Source organism: Raphanus sativus, chromosome 7 (genome assembly GCF_000801105.2).
Source record: "Raphanus sativus cultivar WK10039 chromosome 7, ASM80110v3, whole genome shotgun sequence".
Classification (NCBI taxonomy): domain Eukaryota; kingdom Viridiplantae; phylum Streptophyta; class Magnoliopsida; order Brassicales; family Brassicaceae; genus Raphanus; species Raphanus sativus.
Window position 1 is genome coordinate 15,294,362 of NC_079517.1, and position 15,197 is coordinate 15,309,558.

The window sequence follows — 15,197 nt, forward strand, 5'->3', positions numbered from 1 at the left end:
TTGAAAATTAACTTTTAGTTTCACAGATTTATACTAATCAGTGAATTATTAATTTATACTTCTATCTATAAACCCAATGGATCATCTATAGTTTAAACCCAACAAAAATTAGATATTGCTAAGATCTTATAATAACAAAATATTGCTTAATCTTCTAATTTTTTTTAATTTAAATAGAATTGACTGTTAATATCTATTCTAACAACTGAATTAGCTATTATTAGGATCTAAAATAATCACACACACATAAAGAATGCATCTAGTTCATCTTCTCAAAATACCAATGACATAAACAATGGATGAAGTTCATATTCTCAAAATACATGATAGTGACCATCTAAAATTATTAACATATCTTCTCAAAATATGATACTATGATCATAGCCAAGCACCTTCATCTATTCTTTTCAATCAGAAACTGGCATACGACTTGAAGAGTTATATGCCTTTGACTGTAAATCAAAGTATTTTTAATGTCTGACAAAAGTAATCTTGATATGTTCATATGTTTGTCTAGAATGAGGTATTCATTTTCACGTGAAAGGATGTTATAGTGTGTTTTACACAAACGATGTATGAAAATAAATGTATCATAGCAAATGTGAATTTCGAGTATTAATATATAACATGTCGATAGATATATTTAATGAGATATGTTTTATTTTATACCATTAGATGTTATTTTAGATGTTATTAATGATTGAGAATATAATGTGACTAATTCTAGTAAGTAGTCCATTATTTAGAAAATTACATATGAATGAGAAGTCAGGACTTCTCTTTTAATATAATAGATACAACTTTATGCTGTTTCTTTTCAAAATACAACTAATTTTGCTTATTCATTTATTTGTGTCCGACTCTAACAAACTATTGTTTTTTAGAGGGAGTACAAGACGAATTCAACATTATCAGATTCATTTTCTAGTATTTTGCGGTTGCGAATGAAATTTTGATTTTGTATATATGTTATGTTATCGAGATATGAAGTGGACATAGAGACTAAAGTGTTCCTTATATATATATATATATCTATACTATTAAAGCAGAATTCCTAATAGGATTTTGCCATTGGTTTTCAACTTATTTACCATGAAATGCCATTATTATTTAATTTTTTATTAATAGTTAAAATTGGCCAAGATTTTCTCCTTTATTTTCTCCATTTAATTGATTAAGCTTCCTTTTTAATAGCTTAGTCAGATTTGGAAACATATATATTCATTACAAAATGTGGACCATAATATTATGTCATTGCAAAAGGTGAACTCAACCATTGTTATCTTTATAATCTATCTTATTAAAACAGAAACATTCTCTTGGACCTAACATTTATTTTGTAAGTTTTTAAATTAAATACACATTTATACTTTATAGTTAAACTTACATTAAATCACTAATGTTTCTTTCTTTATACTACTATCCATGTTTCCAAACAATATATTTATTTTTTTATACTACTATCAATGTTTCTAAACAATATATTTTTATACTACTATCAATGTTTCCAAACAATACAATAATTAATTTTAGTTATTTTATATCTATCATTTTCTCTTTAGAATTTTGTAGAAACGTTAAAATTTCATAAATTGCAAAATAATGAACTTTAAAATTTGGATTATAAGACTACAAAATATGAAACTATTACAATTTAATTAGATTACATATCGGTCATCCATCAGTTCAATCGATTAGTCTCGGGTTTTAGTGATTTTTTTAATATGAATATTTTAAAAACCTAAATTGAATTGTCAGATCTCCTGATTAACCGGTATAATCACAATCGGGTTGAATTTAAAAACAGTGATTTAAATGCAAAAATATTTTAAATACACACTCTTTAAAAATTACCAAAATATTTGTTAAATTATTAGTGAAATTTTTCATCGTAAAATATTCCGCGCTTCCAAAGCGCGGGTCAAAATCTAGTTACTTTTACATCCAAAACGTGAACCAATTCTTATATATACAATATGTTAAAATTTATTATAGGTGCAGCAGAAGAATATAAACTCCGAACACACAAAACCATAACCATATTTCTTTTTTATTTAAAACAACTTAAAAATTGATTTATATCTATATTATTAAACCAGAATTATTTATAGGACTGTGGTTTAGTCTTCGTGCTTAAAATATTAAAATTTGGATTTGTTTGAGTAAATTATCCATTTCTGTACGGGTTCAAAACTACTTAATTAACAAAATGATCTTCATTTTGTTAGGATCCTCCATTTGGCAAAACAAATTATGTGTTAATAATTTTTTTTTTCATAACGAAACTTTCTTTTCATTATTAACTACTATATATTTACTTTAAAAATTAATTATTAAAAACCAAACATTAAGCTATAATAATTACAAATTCACGTCAAGAAAAGCTAAAAAATAATTTGAAACATCAAAATACAAATTCGTCAATTAAATACTTCATCCTAAAATATTTAATGTAAATTTAACTTAAAATATACATTGGTTTAAATAAAAAGTTTTTATCCAAAAACGTAATCCCACGCTTTTAAAACGTGAATCAAAATTATACTATTAAAGCAAAATTTAATCGATACTATTAAAATAAGTTTAACTTCTGGTTAAATAAATATAATCATATTACGGATTAGAATTATTTAGAGTCTTCAAAAATTTAGTCATATTTAAAAAAAGTCATATAAATAAATTTAATAAAAATTTCATAAAAAGTTAAAATATATAATTTATCAAAAATCATAATTTTTATTACGTGAGACAATTTTTCAACAGAAAATATACCCGCCCTTTTTAAGGGCGGGTCAAAATCTAGTATATATATAAAGAAGTATTCCTTATAAAACAAACAATTATTTCTAGTTTCAATAATTTATTTCTCATTTTTTTTTTCAAAAAAAAATAATAATTTATTTCTCATATCAGTTTAAGATGATATAGCATGGACTTTCTTATAGAGCGGCATTACGAGGAAGCAAACGCAATGGTCTATATCTGGTTATACGACACACACACACACACATATATATATATATATATCATAATTCCCTAAACACGTTTGTTTCCTCAGCTCAAATATATGAAGTAACAATACTGATCAAAAAAAAATCGAAGAGACTGCCGGTGTTTTGTTTACTTTTAGACGTTGATCTCTTGTTTATTTCGATACTTGCACTATGCTCACAAACTTCTACAAAAATACTATCTTCAGATTAATATATTGTACATGCCATGATATACAAATACATATTTATTTATTTTAATTTTTTAATTTATTTTATATATTTTCCTGTTTTTTCATGTGATATATAAACTTAATATATGATATCATTTTTAGTCGATCTTAGTGTTCTCATTAAACCATTTAGAGGATGTGATAAATGTATCACTTTAAAAATAAGGTGAATTAAATCACTTAAATTGTATCACAATACTAAATGATTCTAATTTAAATTACTTACTTATATATATATATATGAAACAAATAACATATGATAAGTATAATTTTCTCATTACTATAGATAACACAGCAGTACATCCACTGATTAGTTAAGGTGGGAAATACAAAGCTAGCTAATTAATTTCTTGGACATGAGCGAAACAAAATATAAAATTAGCTATATATAAGAACATGATACACATTCAAGTGTAATCTTTCCATCATTATTTACTATCCAATCTCAACATACAACAATTGTCTTTCTTTTTCTTAAGGATCCTTTATTTCTAATTATGAAATAACTGATACGGCTTGATCAAGGGAACGAGAGAGCCACTTAGGTGAAGCGACATGACTTCATTGGTAGAACCCACCAGCTTACCACTTACAAAAACAGCAGGAACCGCGTTGGGGCAGCCAAGACGGACTAAGGCCTTCTCGATCTCGAGGTAGTCAGGATCGTTGTCAATCTCGTGGATTGTTGGTTGAACCCTAAGGTCACGGAAAAGTACCTGCACGGCGTAGCAAAGACAACATGAGTTTTTGGTGAAGATCACAACTCCTTTCCCTGATGACATTCTCATCACCTTGTCCATGATCAGATTCTGATCTTGTGGCTCCTAACGGTCGAGATATGATGTATCTTTAGCTTTGAATTATGTTTCTTTGTTCGCTTGAAAACTTGATGACCTGCTAGGGCTTTTTATAGGAAGGTAAGTTAGTGCAAGATCTTTTGGTTTAGTCTTCTTTTTTTCCCTTTGAAAAAAATAATTTTGCTCTTTTTAAAAAAACATGAAAAAACAGATTCCTTTCGAAGGATTAAAGCGGCTTTGCGAGAAAATACCTTTTTAATATGTTCTGTTTGGATGAACAAGTTGGAGAAAAATAATTATGTAAAATGATTCATTTGGCATCTACATTAATGAAGAATGCAACGATCATAATTAACTAAGCATACGGTTCGAGAGGTTATTTGCGTACACCGTAAAGACGTAGGAATATTTATGTTTGAGATAAGTGAACAATATCTTATCAGTGGACCTCAATGCAAACGAGTCTGAAGAACGATACTGTAACGCCATGACCTGCTCACGGCTAATGGACCACTCATGTCTGTTCTTTCGATCCGTGAATCTCATCCCGTCCGATGGTTGTGCCGTTAATTTTGTCAATGCTCGAAATCATTGTTGTTTACTGACCATATAATCATCATCCGATCTTTTTCCGTGTCACCCATTCTTTCACTACTCCATTCCAAATACTATTCTAGCCCAAGTACGATTAACTTTGGTATTCTAAACGGATGTATGACGAAAAAGATAAGTCAATTTTAATGATATAGATAGCCAAATTAATTCTTTTTAAAATTTCTATATATCACAAATAGTATATTACAGATACACGCCTTGTGTGCATGCATGTTTTGTCACGTATATGTGTTCGACCCTTTTTATGACGAATCTCTTTGATAATGAAAGATTAAAATTACTATTTATATCAATCACGTAAAAGGAAGCAGCAGTTAAGTTAGGTAAGTTTGTTTTGAACTTGTCGACTAGAGTGACTAATAAAGGAAAAACATATGTCGACCATACAAGCAAATACTCTGAGCACCCACATTGGTGATTTTTTTGTGTGGGTATCTAGCTATAAAAAAGGAATAGTAGGAGAGAAAGGAGAACAGTTACTAGAAATCTCTCTTGTGGAAGAGACTCTAGTTCAAATGGCAAGAAACTCTAAATGATGTGTCAATCGTTAACTGATCTAATTCTTTTTGTTATTATTAGTTTTAATTGCATAATTAAAAAATAATGTTATAATGCAAGAGATTTTTCAAAAAACTCCAACAATAAGAATTCCAATGAGTTTTTAAAACAAAAAAATAATATTAATCTTTTAATAAATTAAAATTAGACAATTAAAATATATTTATAAAAGAAAAATCCAACCAATGTATAAGTTACAATTGATAATGTGGAGATATAATGTGATTTAAAAAAATCTTGATATAAGAATATTTTTCTATTCTCTCTTAATTTTATTTTTTTGTTTTTAAAAAAAAAATTTAGAATCTCTTCTAAAACTATGGTTGGAGATGTTCGAGGAGTAAATCCAATAGCATGTCTTAAGTGAGTATTTATACAATTAAAAAAATGAAAACTGAAAAATAAACAAGGGAGAGATAATTTAAAAAAATCCTAAAATAAAAAACTTTTAGAACCTCGTGAGATACTCTTATTGCATGTGTCAGTTTATCTTTGGCTTTGTTATTTTAAAAAGAATATATTTTTAATTTAGTAAAAAATTATATCAGAATAATAGTATTAATTTGCAGAAATTTCCCTTTGAGAAACTTTTTTAGCGTTGAGGGTGCCTTGCTCTTAAATTTCTGCCCCACATAGACTAAAGGGATAGCTTGATGGTTGATGCCAAACAATCACCATTTAAGTTTTATTTGAGATTACCACACTGTTCCTTCTGTATTCCTGTTTTTCTTCTTCTTGTTGTATTTATCACACGGAGAGACTTCCATATTTAAAATTTTCACACTGAAAATCTTTCAAATAGAATTTCTCATAAGAAATAATAGTTTAATATAAGAGTATCTCAAGTTCTCAACTGTTTGAAAGCTGATGCTAAAAAATTTTAAACGAATTTTTTTAACATGAGTCTTCTCAAAAATTTAAAAGACTTTTTAACTAAAATATTATTATTTTGGTAAAATATTATAGTTGAAAGATTTTCGATGCGGATGGTTTTAATAGACACGGTTCTGCTGTCGAAGTACTGTAGAAGCAAAACGGGGTTGTCATTTTTTTGTTGTCTCATAGCTGGATCTTCTCCCGAGCTAGACCTCGTCTATAGCTCATTGATCCGGTCATTATAGGCTATAAAAAGAAGAACAAAAACAGGATTCGAGCTTTCGGTGGTAATGCATATATATCGACTTTACATGTATATAGGTAGTGATTATTCGTTCACTAATTGTCCCCTTCCACCAGCTTACCTAAAGACTAATATTCTTTGTCTATCTCACTATTACACACTCATTTTTTATTCTAATCTTGCCGTCTCTCTTCTCAGACCCTCCAACAATATCGCATGCCCTAATCGAGATTATAAATTGTGCTATTAAATCACACTCATAAATAATACTTAAACCATTTAAGAACATGATTTTTCTCAACATATCGTATGAAAAAAGTGAAAGGCTCTTTTAAGACATGATCCTCTTTACAGGAAGTAAAATCGAATTTCTAGTAATCTTGGGAAAAAGTTGAAATTCGTGTTAGTATATGGTCCTTCAGTTGTGCCAGAAACGAAACTATGGATATTATAGGTTTTTAGTTTTGCTTCAGAGAGAAACATAATAGGCCATAACTTAAAGGTGAATTTAAAACAAATAAATTTTTCAGACATGCAAACTTTAGTGCCCTAAGAGCATGATTATTAGTGGGACTCGATCAAGTCTCTAATTAAATCCTTTTTTATTTATTTATTTTGTTTTTTTGGTCGGATTGGTATAAGGGCCAACCTTTAATTAAGGATTTTTCTCTTTTTTTTCCCCCTCGGTTCTAATATTTCGTGGTTCTCCTTAAAAGATGCTTTAAAAGATAATCGATAATGATGCTCTAAGAACATAAGTATTGGTGATCCCTTAAGACATTCCTTAAGAGGGAGACCACGAAACACAAGAACCAGAAGGAAAGAAAAGGAGAAAATTCCCTAATTAAGGGATATCTCTTATACCATTCCCGAACAAAAAAAAGAAAAAAAAATTCTTAAAAGACTTCTCTAATGAAGGGACTTGATCTAGTCCCACCAATACTCATACCCTAAGCCATGTGCCACCACTATAAAATTCCAGGCACAGCTAAACATGCACAACGGCTGGCCAAAAACATTCACAAAATGAGATCAGTCGTGCAAAATAGTTTTACATTTTTTGGTAACATGTTAAGCTTTTTTTTTTTTTTTTTTTTTTGTCAGCAGTAACATGTTAAGCTAAAAAATTAAAAATCTAGTTTACAAAAAAAAAATGTTAAGCTAGAATATTTTTTTTTGAAAAAAAAAATGTTAAGCTAAAATAGTTTTACTTGAAATTGTACACATTACAGATTCGACTCATCAACCTAATTTTAGTGGTTACGTTTTCTGATAAATATATTTATAAAATTGAGCTTACTTTTTTTTTTTAAATGAGCTTACTTGATATTGAACAACAAAATAAGGGATCCTATGTTCTATGTTCCGGTTCCTTGTGGGTGAAGGTTTTCAAGTGTAAAAGATTCTCATTCACCGAAGATAAGGGATCCTATAGAAGTACTCGTCTACGTGTATAATTCCTTCCTGATAATCATCTCTTGTCTTGTCAATTCATCGATCTATCATATCACCATATCTCGATCCTCTGTTTTATATTATTCGTTTGCACAATAATAATAATAATAACAATATCAACTCAGTAGCATTATAACAAATTTAAATGACGCATTAATAACATATATATGATTTAAGTACGTGGGAACTGAACACTAGTGTACACAGTTGCTAGGTACACTTGTCTTTCTTCCGTACATTGTAAAACTTATTACTATAAAATAACCTCCATGTGAAGAAAGCAAAGCATTTTAATACATCTATGCTTCCTCCAGATAGTATATACGTATATGTGTTTTTAACACATCGATTCTTAATATCAATTATATGTATACATATACATATATGTACGACGGTTGGATCGCTACAACCATATGGCCTTAGCGTCTTTAATTAAGCATCTGTTTGAGCGAACCGTCGACGGGGAACGAGATGATGTCTTTGGCTTACCCGATGTACCTTCCTCCATCAAAAACAGTTGGAACCGCCAGGTTTGATGAGCCGAGCGCACGTAAGGCCTGCTCCATTCATGTTCTTCGGGGTACTTATCGAGCTCATGAACCGTCGGACTAGCTCCCTCGTAGAATAGCGTCTTGAATTACGGCACATACAATATGGGCTCTTTGTGAATATCACTGCTGCTTTCATCGACTGACAAATCTCTTATATTCTTTCCATTTGCGATATTGATAAAAAAAAAGTTAGTAATGAAGTCGTACTTGTACTTGTCTTTGTTTTGGAATGAAGACCGCTTAGGTTGTGTTGTTCATATGCTTGGGTCAATTGTTATTTATTAAGGGTGTCAAAATAAGTTAACTCGTTCAGCTTAGCTCATAATGAACCCGGTTCTTTCATGAAATATCTCAGCTCAGCTTAGCTCATATAAGGTTTAATATGTAAGCTCGAACTCAGATCATATAGATCATGAGTTAAATGTGATAACTCGTGATCTAACACAAAATAATTATAATTAAATTAAATTAAATTAAAAATGATAAAATAATTTCTATAACATTATTCAAAATTTAAATATTAAAAATCCAAAACATAAATATTAAATACTAAACAAAAACCAATCCATGACAAAAATAAAAAAATTGAACTCCTAAAATAAATTAAATTAAAGCTAAACGCTAAAACCAATAGTCCAAATCCCTATTCTTCGTGAGAGTCTTCATCTTCAATGTCTTCATCTGTACAAATTATAAAATTAAAATAAAATATTTATAAATATTTTATGTTAAAATAATAACAAAATAGATAATAATTATATTTTACATTTTAATTTTAAAAGATAAATATGATTAATATAGAAATTATCTTTTTCTATAAGAAAAATAGAAGTTATTCAAATATAAATATGATATATATATATATATATATATATAAAATTACAAGTATAAAAATGAATAAGCTCATGAATTAACTCATGTTCATTAAAGATCGTTCACATAACTCGTGATATTTTTTAAGTACGATCAATAAACTCATTTAGTAAATGAGTCTAAAATATAAAGATCATACTCGTGAATCAATGAGGTGAGCTGAGGTAACTCATGAGTTATAACTCATTTTGACACCCCTATTATTTATAACGGTTATTATGGCGAAGATTTGGATTATTTTATTTTGGGACTTTTTGTATAAAATATACTGAATAAATATACAATTGATGTATCCCACTCAAATATATTTTAACTGAAATGTCCCACAAAAAAATTCTAGAAAGAGGCTTAGTTCTTTGTAATAGGGCTAGTTAAATGTATATGCCAAGCAAGATGCACCACCCGGTGATTGGCAAGCGGCTTTCTATTTGCTCCGTAAGAAGTCTCAATCACTACTCATCAAAAACACTCAAAGCCAAGCAAGAGACGTGAAAACGAGCCAAGGAAGAAGCGGATAGAGAGCAGAGGAGCAAAGCAATGTGACAAGTGATTGTATGGTCTGAAAACGATAAGCTCGAGAAGAAGCTTAGACAGCTGGGGTCAGGGGCGGACCCACCACAAGGAAGGGTGTGGCACGTGCCACATACTCCTCTTTTTTTTTTTTTTGGTTCAAACCTAACCGAAAATGGTTCATTATGCAAACCAAAACCAGGCCCATTAAGGTAATCGCCAATCAATAGATTTTACAGACCAGCATATTTTGAAAACATCACGTACATAGCACATCAATTTTAATTATTCAAAGAAAAAGTGATGGGTTTCACTTCTGTAATATGTGTCAGCCCAATTGAAAATAAAATATGTAGACAGCACATCAATTTTAATTACAATTTTAATTATTCAATCTAATTAATTGTTAGACTTAAATTTAAAACCCTAATGTTCCTTAAAAAAAACTTTTACGTTCTTCTCTTTCGAAAAAAAATCTGCAGAAACTATATTCACCATCTTTGATATTTTTTCTTTGACATCTTTTCTCGGTAAGTATATACATCATCTTTAATAAATTTTTTTATTGTTTATCCCTACTAATATAATTCTTTTTAGGTATCCATGGAGAGATATTTTAAAAACAGTGTTTATCATCATCAAAAGTTAATTCAGAGAATTTGCCTTCAAGTTCTTCACTACCAAAAACCAACACAGAGAATTTAGCTTCTACTCCGTCGGTATCAGCACCAATAACTGATTTGGAGAATTTGCCATCAGATCCTGCAGATAGAAAAAGTATAAAGGAATATCATCCAAACGAAAGAGATGAGGTAAGACACAAATATCTTACCAAAGGTCCTTGTCAACCTCGCGGTCATGATTTTCCTAAAACACTGATAGGACAAAAGCTTAGAAGATTTAATCATGCTTGGTTTGATCTCTACGGCGATTGGTTAGAATATAGTATAAAAACAGACAAAGCGTTTTGTTTGGTTTGCTACTTATTTAGAGATCATACTGAAAACAAATGTGGAAGTGATGAATTTGTGACAAAAGGCTTTGATACTTGGAAAAATCCAAAGAGATTAGGAGAGCATGTTGGATTGGTGAATAGTTTTCACAACAATGCTCTAAAGATGGCTGACAATCTAATGAATCCAAATCAATCGATCATTCAGGCTTTTTATAAGCAAACTGATGCAGCCAAGAATGAATACAAGATCAGATTGAATGCTTCAATTGATGCTTGTAGATATTTATTACGGCAAGGATTACCTTTTCGAGGTCATGATGAATCAACAAAGTCAGCTAATAAAGGAAACTTTGTAGAGCTTCTGAAGTATACTGCAGATCAGAATGAGATTGTAAGTAAGGTTGTATTGGAGAATGCTCCGAAAAACAATCAAATGGTGTCTCATAAAATTCAGAAAGATTTAGCTCATTGCTTTGCTGAAGAAGTTACTCAGTCTATTATTCAAGAGGTTGATCATGGTGTATTTTGCTTGCTGGTGGATGAGTCTGCAGATGTTTCTACTAAAGAGCAAGTGGCAGTGGTTTTTCGTTTTGTCGATAAAAAAAGGATAGTCAAAGAAAGATTTGTTGGTATTATTCATGTTCAAGAAACTTCTTCTGCATCTCTAAAATGTGCTATCGATTCATTTTTTGCAAAACATGGATTAAGTATGAAAAAGCTAAGAGGACAGGGTTATGATGGAGCTAGCAATATGAAAGGTGAATTCAACGGGTTGAGATCTCTAATTCTAAGAGAAAATAGTTCTGCATATTATGTTCACTGCTTTGCTCATCAGCTTCAGTTGGTTGTCGTGGGAGTTGCTAAAAAACATTTTGAAGTTAGTGATTTCTTTGATAAGATTTATGTTTTGTTAAATGTGGTTGGAGCTTCTTGTAAGAGAAAAGATAAGATTCGAGAAGATCAGCGTAAGATAATCGAGGAAAGAGTTAGTAAGGGTAAAATTAAGACAGGAGAAGGAAAAAATCAGGAATGTTCACTTCAAAGGCCTGGTAATACTCGTTGGGGTTCTCACTACAAAACTTTATTGAGATTGGCTGATTTATTCCCCTCCATTATTAAAGTGCTTGAGTATGTAGAAAGTGATGGGTCAGATGGTATCAAAAGATGTCAAGCTAATGGTCTTCTCAAATACTTTCACACATTCGACTTTGTGTTCTATTTACAGTTGATGTTGCTTCTTCTTAGTCTCACTCACAATCTGTCAAAGGCTTTACAAAGGAAAGATCAGGACATCTTGAATGCAATGTCTTTAGTGAAATCTACCAAGCAACAATTGTGCAAGCTTAGGGAAAGTGGATGGGATTCAATCATTGGAAAGGTGAACTCGTTTTGTGAGGATAATAAGACAGAGTTGATTATAATGGAAGAAGAATTTGTTAATCCAAAGAAGCCAAGACAGAGAAGCGACATAACAAACTTGCATCATTATCAAGTTGAATGTTTTTACATTGTATTGGATATGCAAATTCAGGAGTTTAATGATCGATTTGACGAGATAAACACTGAATTGATTGGTTGCACTGCATCTTTGAGCCCTACTGATTCATTCCACCAGTTTGATCAATCAAAACTTGAAAGACTGTCAGAGTTTTATCCTGAAGATTTTAGTTCTATGGAACGAATATCTCTTGGACATCAACTTGGTATTTACATCGACAACATCTCTGAAGATCAAAGGTTTGCTAATTTGGAGGGTCTTGGAGATCTTGCACGTGTGATGGTGGAGACCAATAAACATCTTTCACATCCTCTTGTTTATCGACTTTTGAAGCTAGTTTTGACTCTTCCTGTTGCCACCACTACAGTCGAGAGATCTTTCTCTGCGATGAAAATTGTGAAGACTACTTTACGTAACCGAATGGGTGATGAATTTCTGAATGATTGCATGGTCTGCTATACTGAAAAGGAGCACTTTGATGAAGTGACAAATGATATGGTGATAAAAAGATTTCAAGATATGAAAGATCGAAGAAGACTTTATGATTTTTTTTCATTATTTTTTTATACTAGATATTTTTGTTTTAGTTGTCGTCAACTATTTCAGTTTGATTTTAATTTTTAACTTTATGTTATATGTTTAAAGTTATATTTTATTTTATTTATTATAATTAAATATTTATGTGCCACAGTCTGAATAAATTTCTAGGTCCGCCCCTGGATGGGGTTAACCATCAGTGAGATCAAACCAAGTGGGCATTGCCTTTACGGAGCAAAATAGAAAGCCGCTTGCCAATCACCGGGCGGTGCATCTCCTAACACATACCAGAAGCTAAGAGAAATGGCTACTGCACACATGATACATGAGAGATAGCACATGACAGATTTTCACCCCATTTTCATACATGAGCGGATCATATACTTAATTCTAATACAATTCCAGATTTTCATTTACAGAACATGACAGAACCTTGCCTACAGTATATTGAAAAAGATATTCGTCTCAGACCCCCGATTAGTATAATTTTATTTAAGGCCCTAAAATATTAAAATAATTTTTAGGCTACTACTGTAGTTTAGATTTATTTTTAAAAATCTTTCCACAAGAGTTCGACTAACTCACCTTCTAAATTCATGTATTTTCTTATATAATATAATTATAGCATATTTCGTAATGAACTTATCTTTTTACAGTTTTAGATTTGTGTATTCGGTAAAGATAATTTAACATTTTAGAAAATTGTTTTCATTATAGTTATAAATAAATTTCTTTTAAAAACTTGCCTTAGGCCTTTAAAATCCTTCACACGGCACTGGAACATGAATGTAGCAATTACGCAAAGAAACATATTATAATGATAACCTTTGGCCATACTGTTAGACTGTTCTAGAGATCTGGAAGTGAATATTATCGTACACAAGTTGTTCCATCCGAATCTCGAGATATTTTCTTATCACCCACAAGTGTGCTAAATCAAATCATGCATTGTGAAGAAAAACAAACACATGGCCTTATCACCGAATCTGCCATTTATTCCTCATTTCTGTGGATTTCCAAATCTAAGAATCATGCTTTCCTGTTCAATTCTACTGCAATGAACAACGTATTCTTATTCTCGTGACTCAACAAAGAAGACTCTTAAGAGGTAAGACAAACGCTCAGATTCAGAAGTTTTTTTTTGTGAATGCACAACTTGAAAAATGGTTTTGAAGATTAGTGTAAGAGCTAAAAGAAAGATCTTACGTTTCTTTTGCTCTCTAGACTCCAGGTCACACAAGCATAAAAAGCATCTCAAAGACAATCCTCTTTTTTTTCCTTTCTTGCTTTCCGTTTCTTTCGAGCCTGGGGGAATCTAACTGGATAAACCATAATCCAACTCCACTTCAGTGGATGCATCAAAAGCAAAAAAGATATTGCAACCCAAAAAAGCAACATTGAGCACATAACCACACTATTGCATACCTTCTTGGATCCGTGAATCACTACTAAACCATAAGGGCAAGGATACTTCCGTATTTAGTTAAAAAAAAAAAATTCTCATGACTGTATATGCCACTTGGTTCTGGTATTGAAAAGGAAAGAATCTAACCTCATGCAGTTTTTAGCAAACGCCAAAGGGCACACACATGGGGAAGGAACAAAAAGAAGTAAAGATCTGATTTATGCAATCTTATCCTTCTCCAAATATCTAACCCTATAAATAGGCTTTACTTACTTGGTAGAACATCAAAGCAAAAACAACCATCGAGATCCTTGAGTTCCCTCTTACACTTAAGTCCCACATTCCTCATACTATATACATCCAATGGAAAGCATTACAAGTTTAGTTGCTGACAAACCAGTGGTGATATTTAGCAAAAGCACTTGCTGCATGAGCCATTCCATTCAAACGCTGATCTCAGGATTTGGGGCAAAGATGACAGTGTACGAGCTAGACCAGTTGTCTAACGGTCAGGACATGGAGAAAGCATTAAAGCAGATGGGGTGTAAGCCGAGTGTACCAGCTGTGTTCATAGGGGAACAATTTATAGGTGGGGCTAACCAGGTAATGACTCTTCAAGTCAAGAACCAACTAGCCGCATTGCTAAAAAGAGCCGGAGCCATATGGGTTTAAGTCCAAATGCAACTAAGGATAAAATAAGTGATGAGAAGAATATATATACATATACTTGTTTTACCTTTTTTTTTGGGTTTCCACCATGCATGCACTATTATGTTTTGAACAAGTGCAAGTGTGTAGTAACACACCCCTCGTGATATATCAATTACCATACTTGTTATGTAAGCTGAAAAAAAACGAATCAGCAATGCTTATTCAAAATTAATAGAGAAAAGTTTTGCCTATTGATAAAATAGTTTAGAACGCCATTTTGCATGCTCAAAAGCTTAGAATGACTTCGCCAATTCTCGACAGCTTTACAAACTGTAGCTTTTGCTTCACGAAACTCTTGAGCAGTGAACTTTGTGTTCTATGAACTTTGAGCATAGTTTCAGCTTCTTGCTCAAGCTGCCTGTAAATTGAAATCTTATCATTCCAACATA

The 15,197-nt window shown here is 31.2% G+C and overlaps 3 protein-coding genes and 1 pseudogene across 3 annotated transcripts; 2 read left to right on the plus strand and 2 right to left on the minus strand.

The window, feature by feature from the left end:
- Window positions 1–3,480: 3,480 nt before the first annotated feature.
- Window positions 3,481–4,108, minus strand: LOC108816132 (glutaredoxin-C14). Its single transcript, XM_018588704.2, has one exon. It carries the CDS (start codon window positions 4,021–4,023, stop codon window positions 3,715–3,717), a length of 309 nt encoding a protein of 102 aa, XP_018444206.1. The 5' UTR covers window positions 4,024–4,108; the 3' UTR covers window positions 3,481–3,714.
- Window positions 4,109–7,955: 3,847 nt separating this feature from the next.
- On the minus strand, window positions 7,956–8,485 carry LOC108816669 (glutaredoxin-C11-like; annotated as a pseudogene).
- Window positions 8,486–10,608: 2,123 nt separating this feature from the next.
- On the plus strand, window positions 10,609–12,766 carry LOC108815493 (uncharacterized). Its single transcript, XM_056991375.1, has 7 exons — window positions 10,609–10,636; window positions 10,741–10,839; window positions 10,948–11,023; window positions 11,366–11,403; window positions 11,578–11,777; window positions 12,189–12,653; window positions 12,743–12,766. The coding sequence occupies exons 1-7, from the start codon at window positions 10,609–10,611 to the stop codon at window positions 12,764–12,766; spliced, it is 930 nt and encodes a 309-aa protein (XP_056847355.1).
- Window positions 12,767–14,362: 1,596 nt separating this feature from the next.
- Window positions 14,363–14,999, plus strand: LOC108816190 (monothiol glutaredoxin-S6). The gene has a single exon (XM_018588760.2). It carries the CDS (start codon window positions 14,461–14,463, stop codon window positions 14,767–14,769), a length of 309 nt encoding a protein of 102 aa, XP_018444262.1. The 5' UTR covers window positions 14,363–14,460; the 3' UTR covers window positions 14,770–14,999.
- The last annotated feature ends 198 nt before the right edge of the window (window positions 15,000–15,197 follow it).

Bases quoted from the DNA above. Each gene is read 5' to 3' on its own strand.
- LOC108816132 (XM_018588704.2), bottom strand. From the start codon at position 4,023: ATGGACAAGGTGATGAGAATGTCATCAGGGAAAGGAGTTGTGATCTTC.
- LOC108816190 (XM_018588760.2), top strand. From the start codon at position 14,461: ATGGAAAGCATTACAAGTTTAGTTGCTGACAAACCAGTGGTGATATTT.
- LOC108815493 (XM_056991375.1), top strand. From the start codon at position 10,609: ATGCTTGGTTTGATCTCTACGGCGATTG. The intron at 10,637-10,740 runs GTTAGAATATAG...TTGTGACAAAAG, and splicing joins TTTGATCTCTACGGCGATTG to GCTTTGATACTTGGAAAAAT. The intron at 11,778-12,188 runs GTGCTTGAGTAT...ATGCAAATTCAG, and splicing joins TATTCCCCTCCATTATTAAA to GAGTTTAATGATCGATTTGA.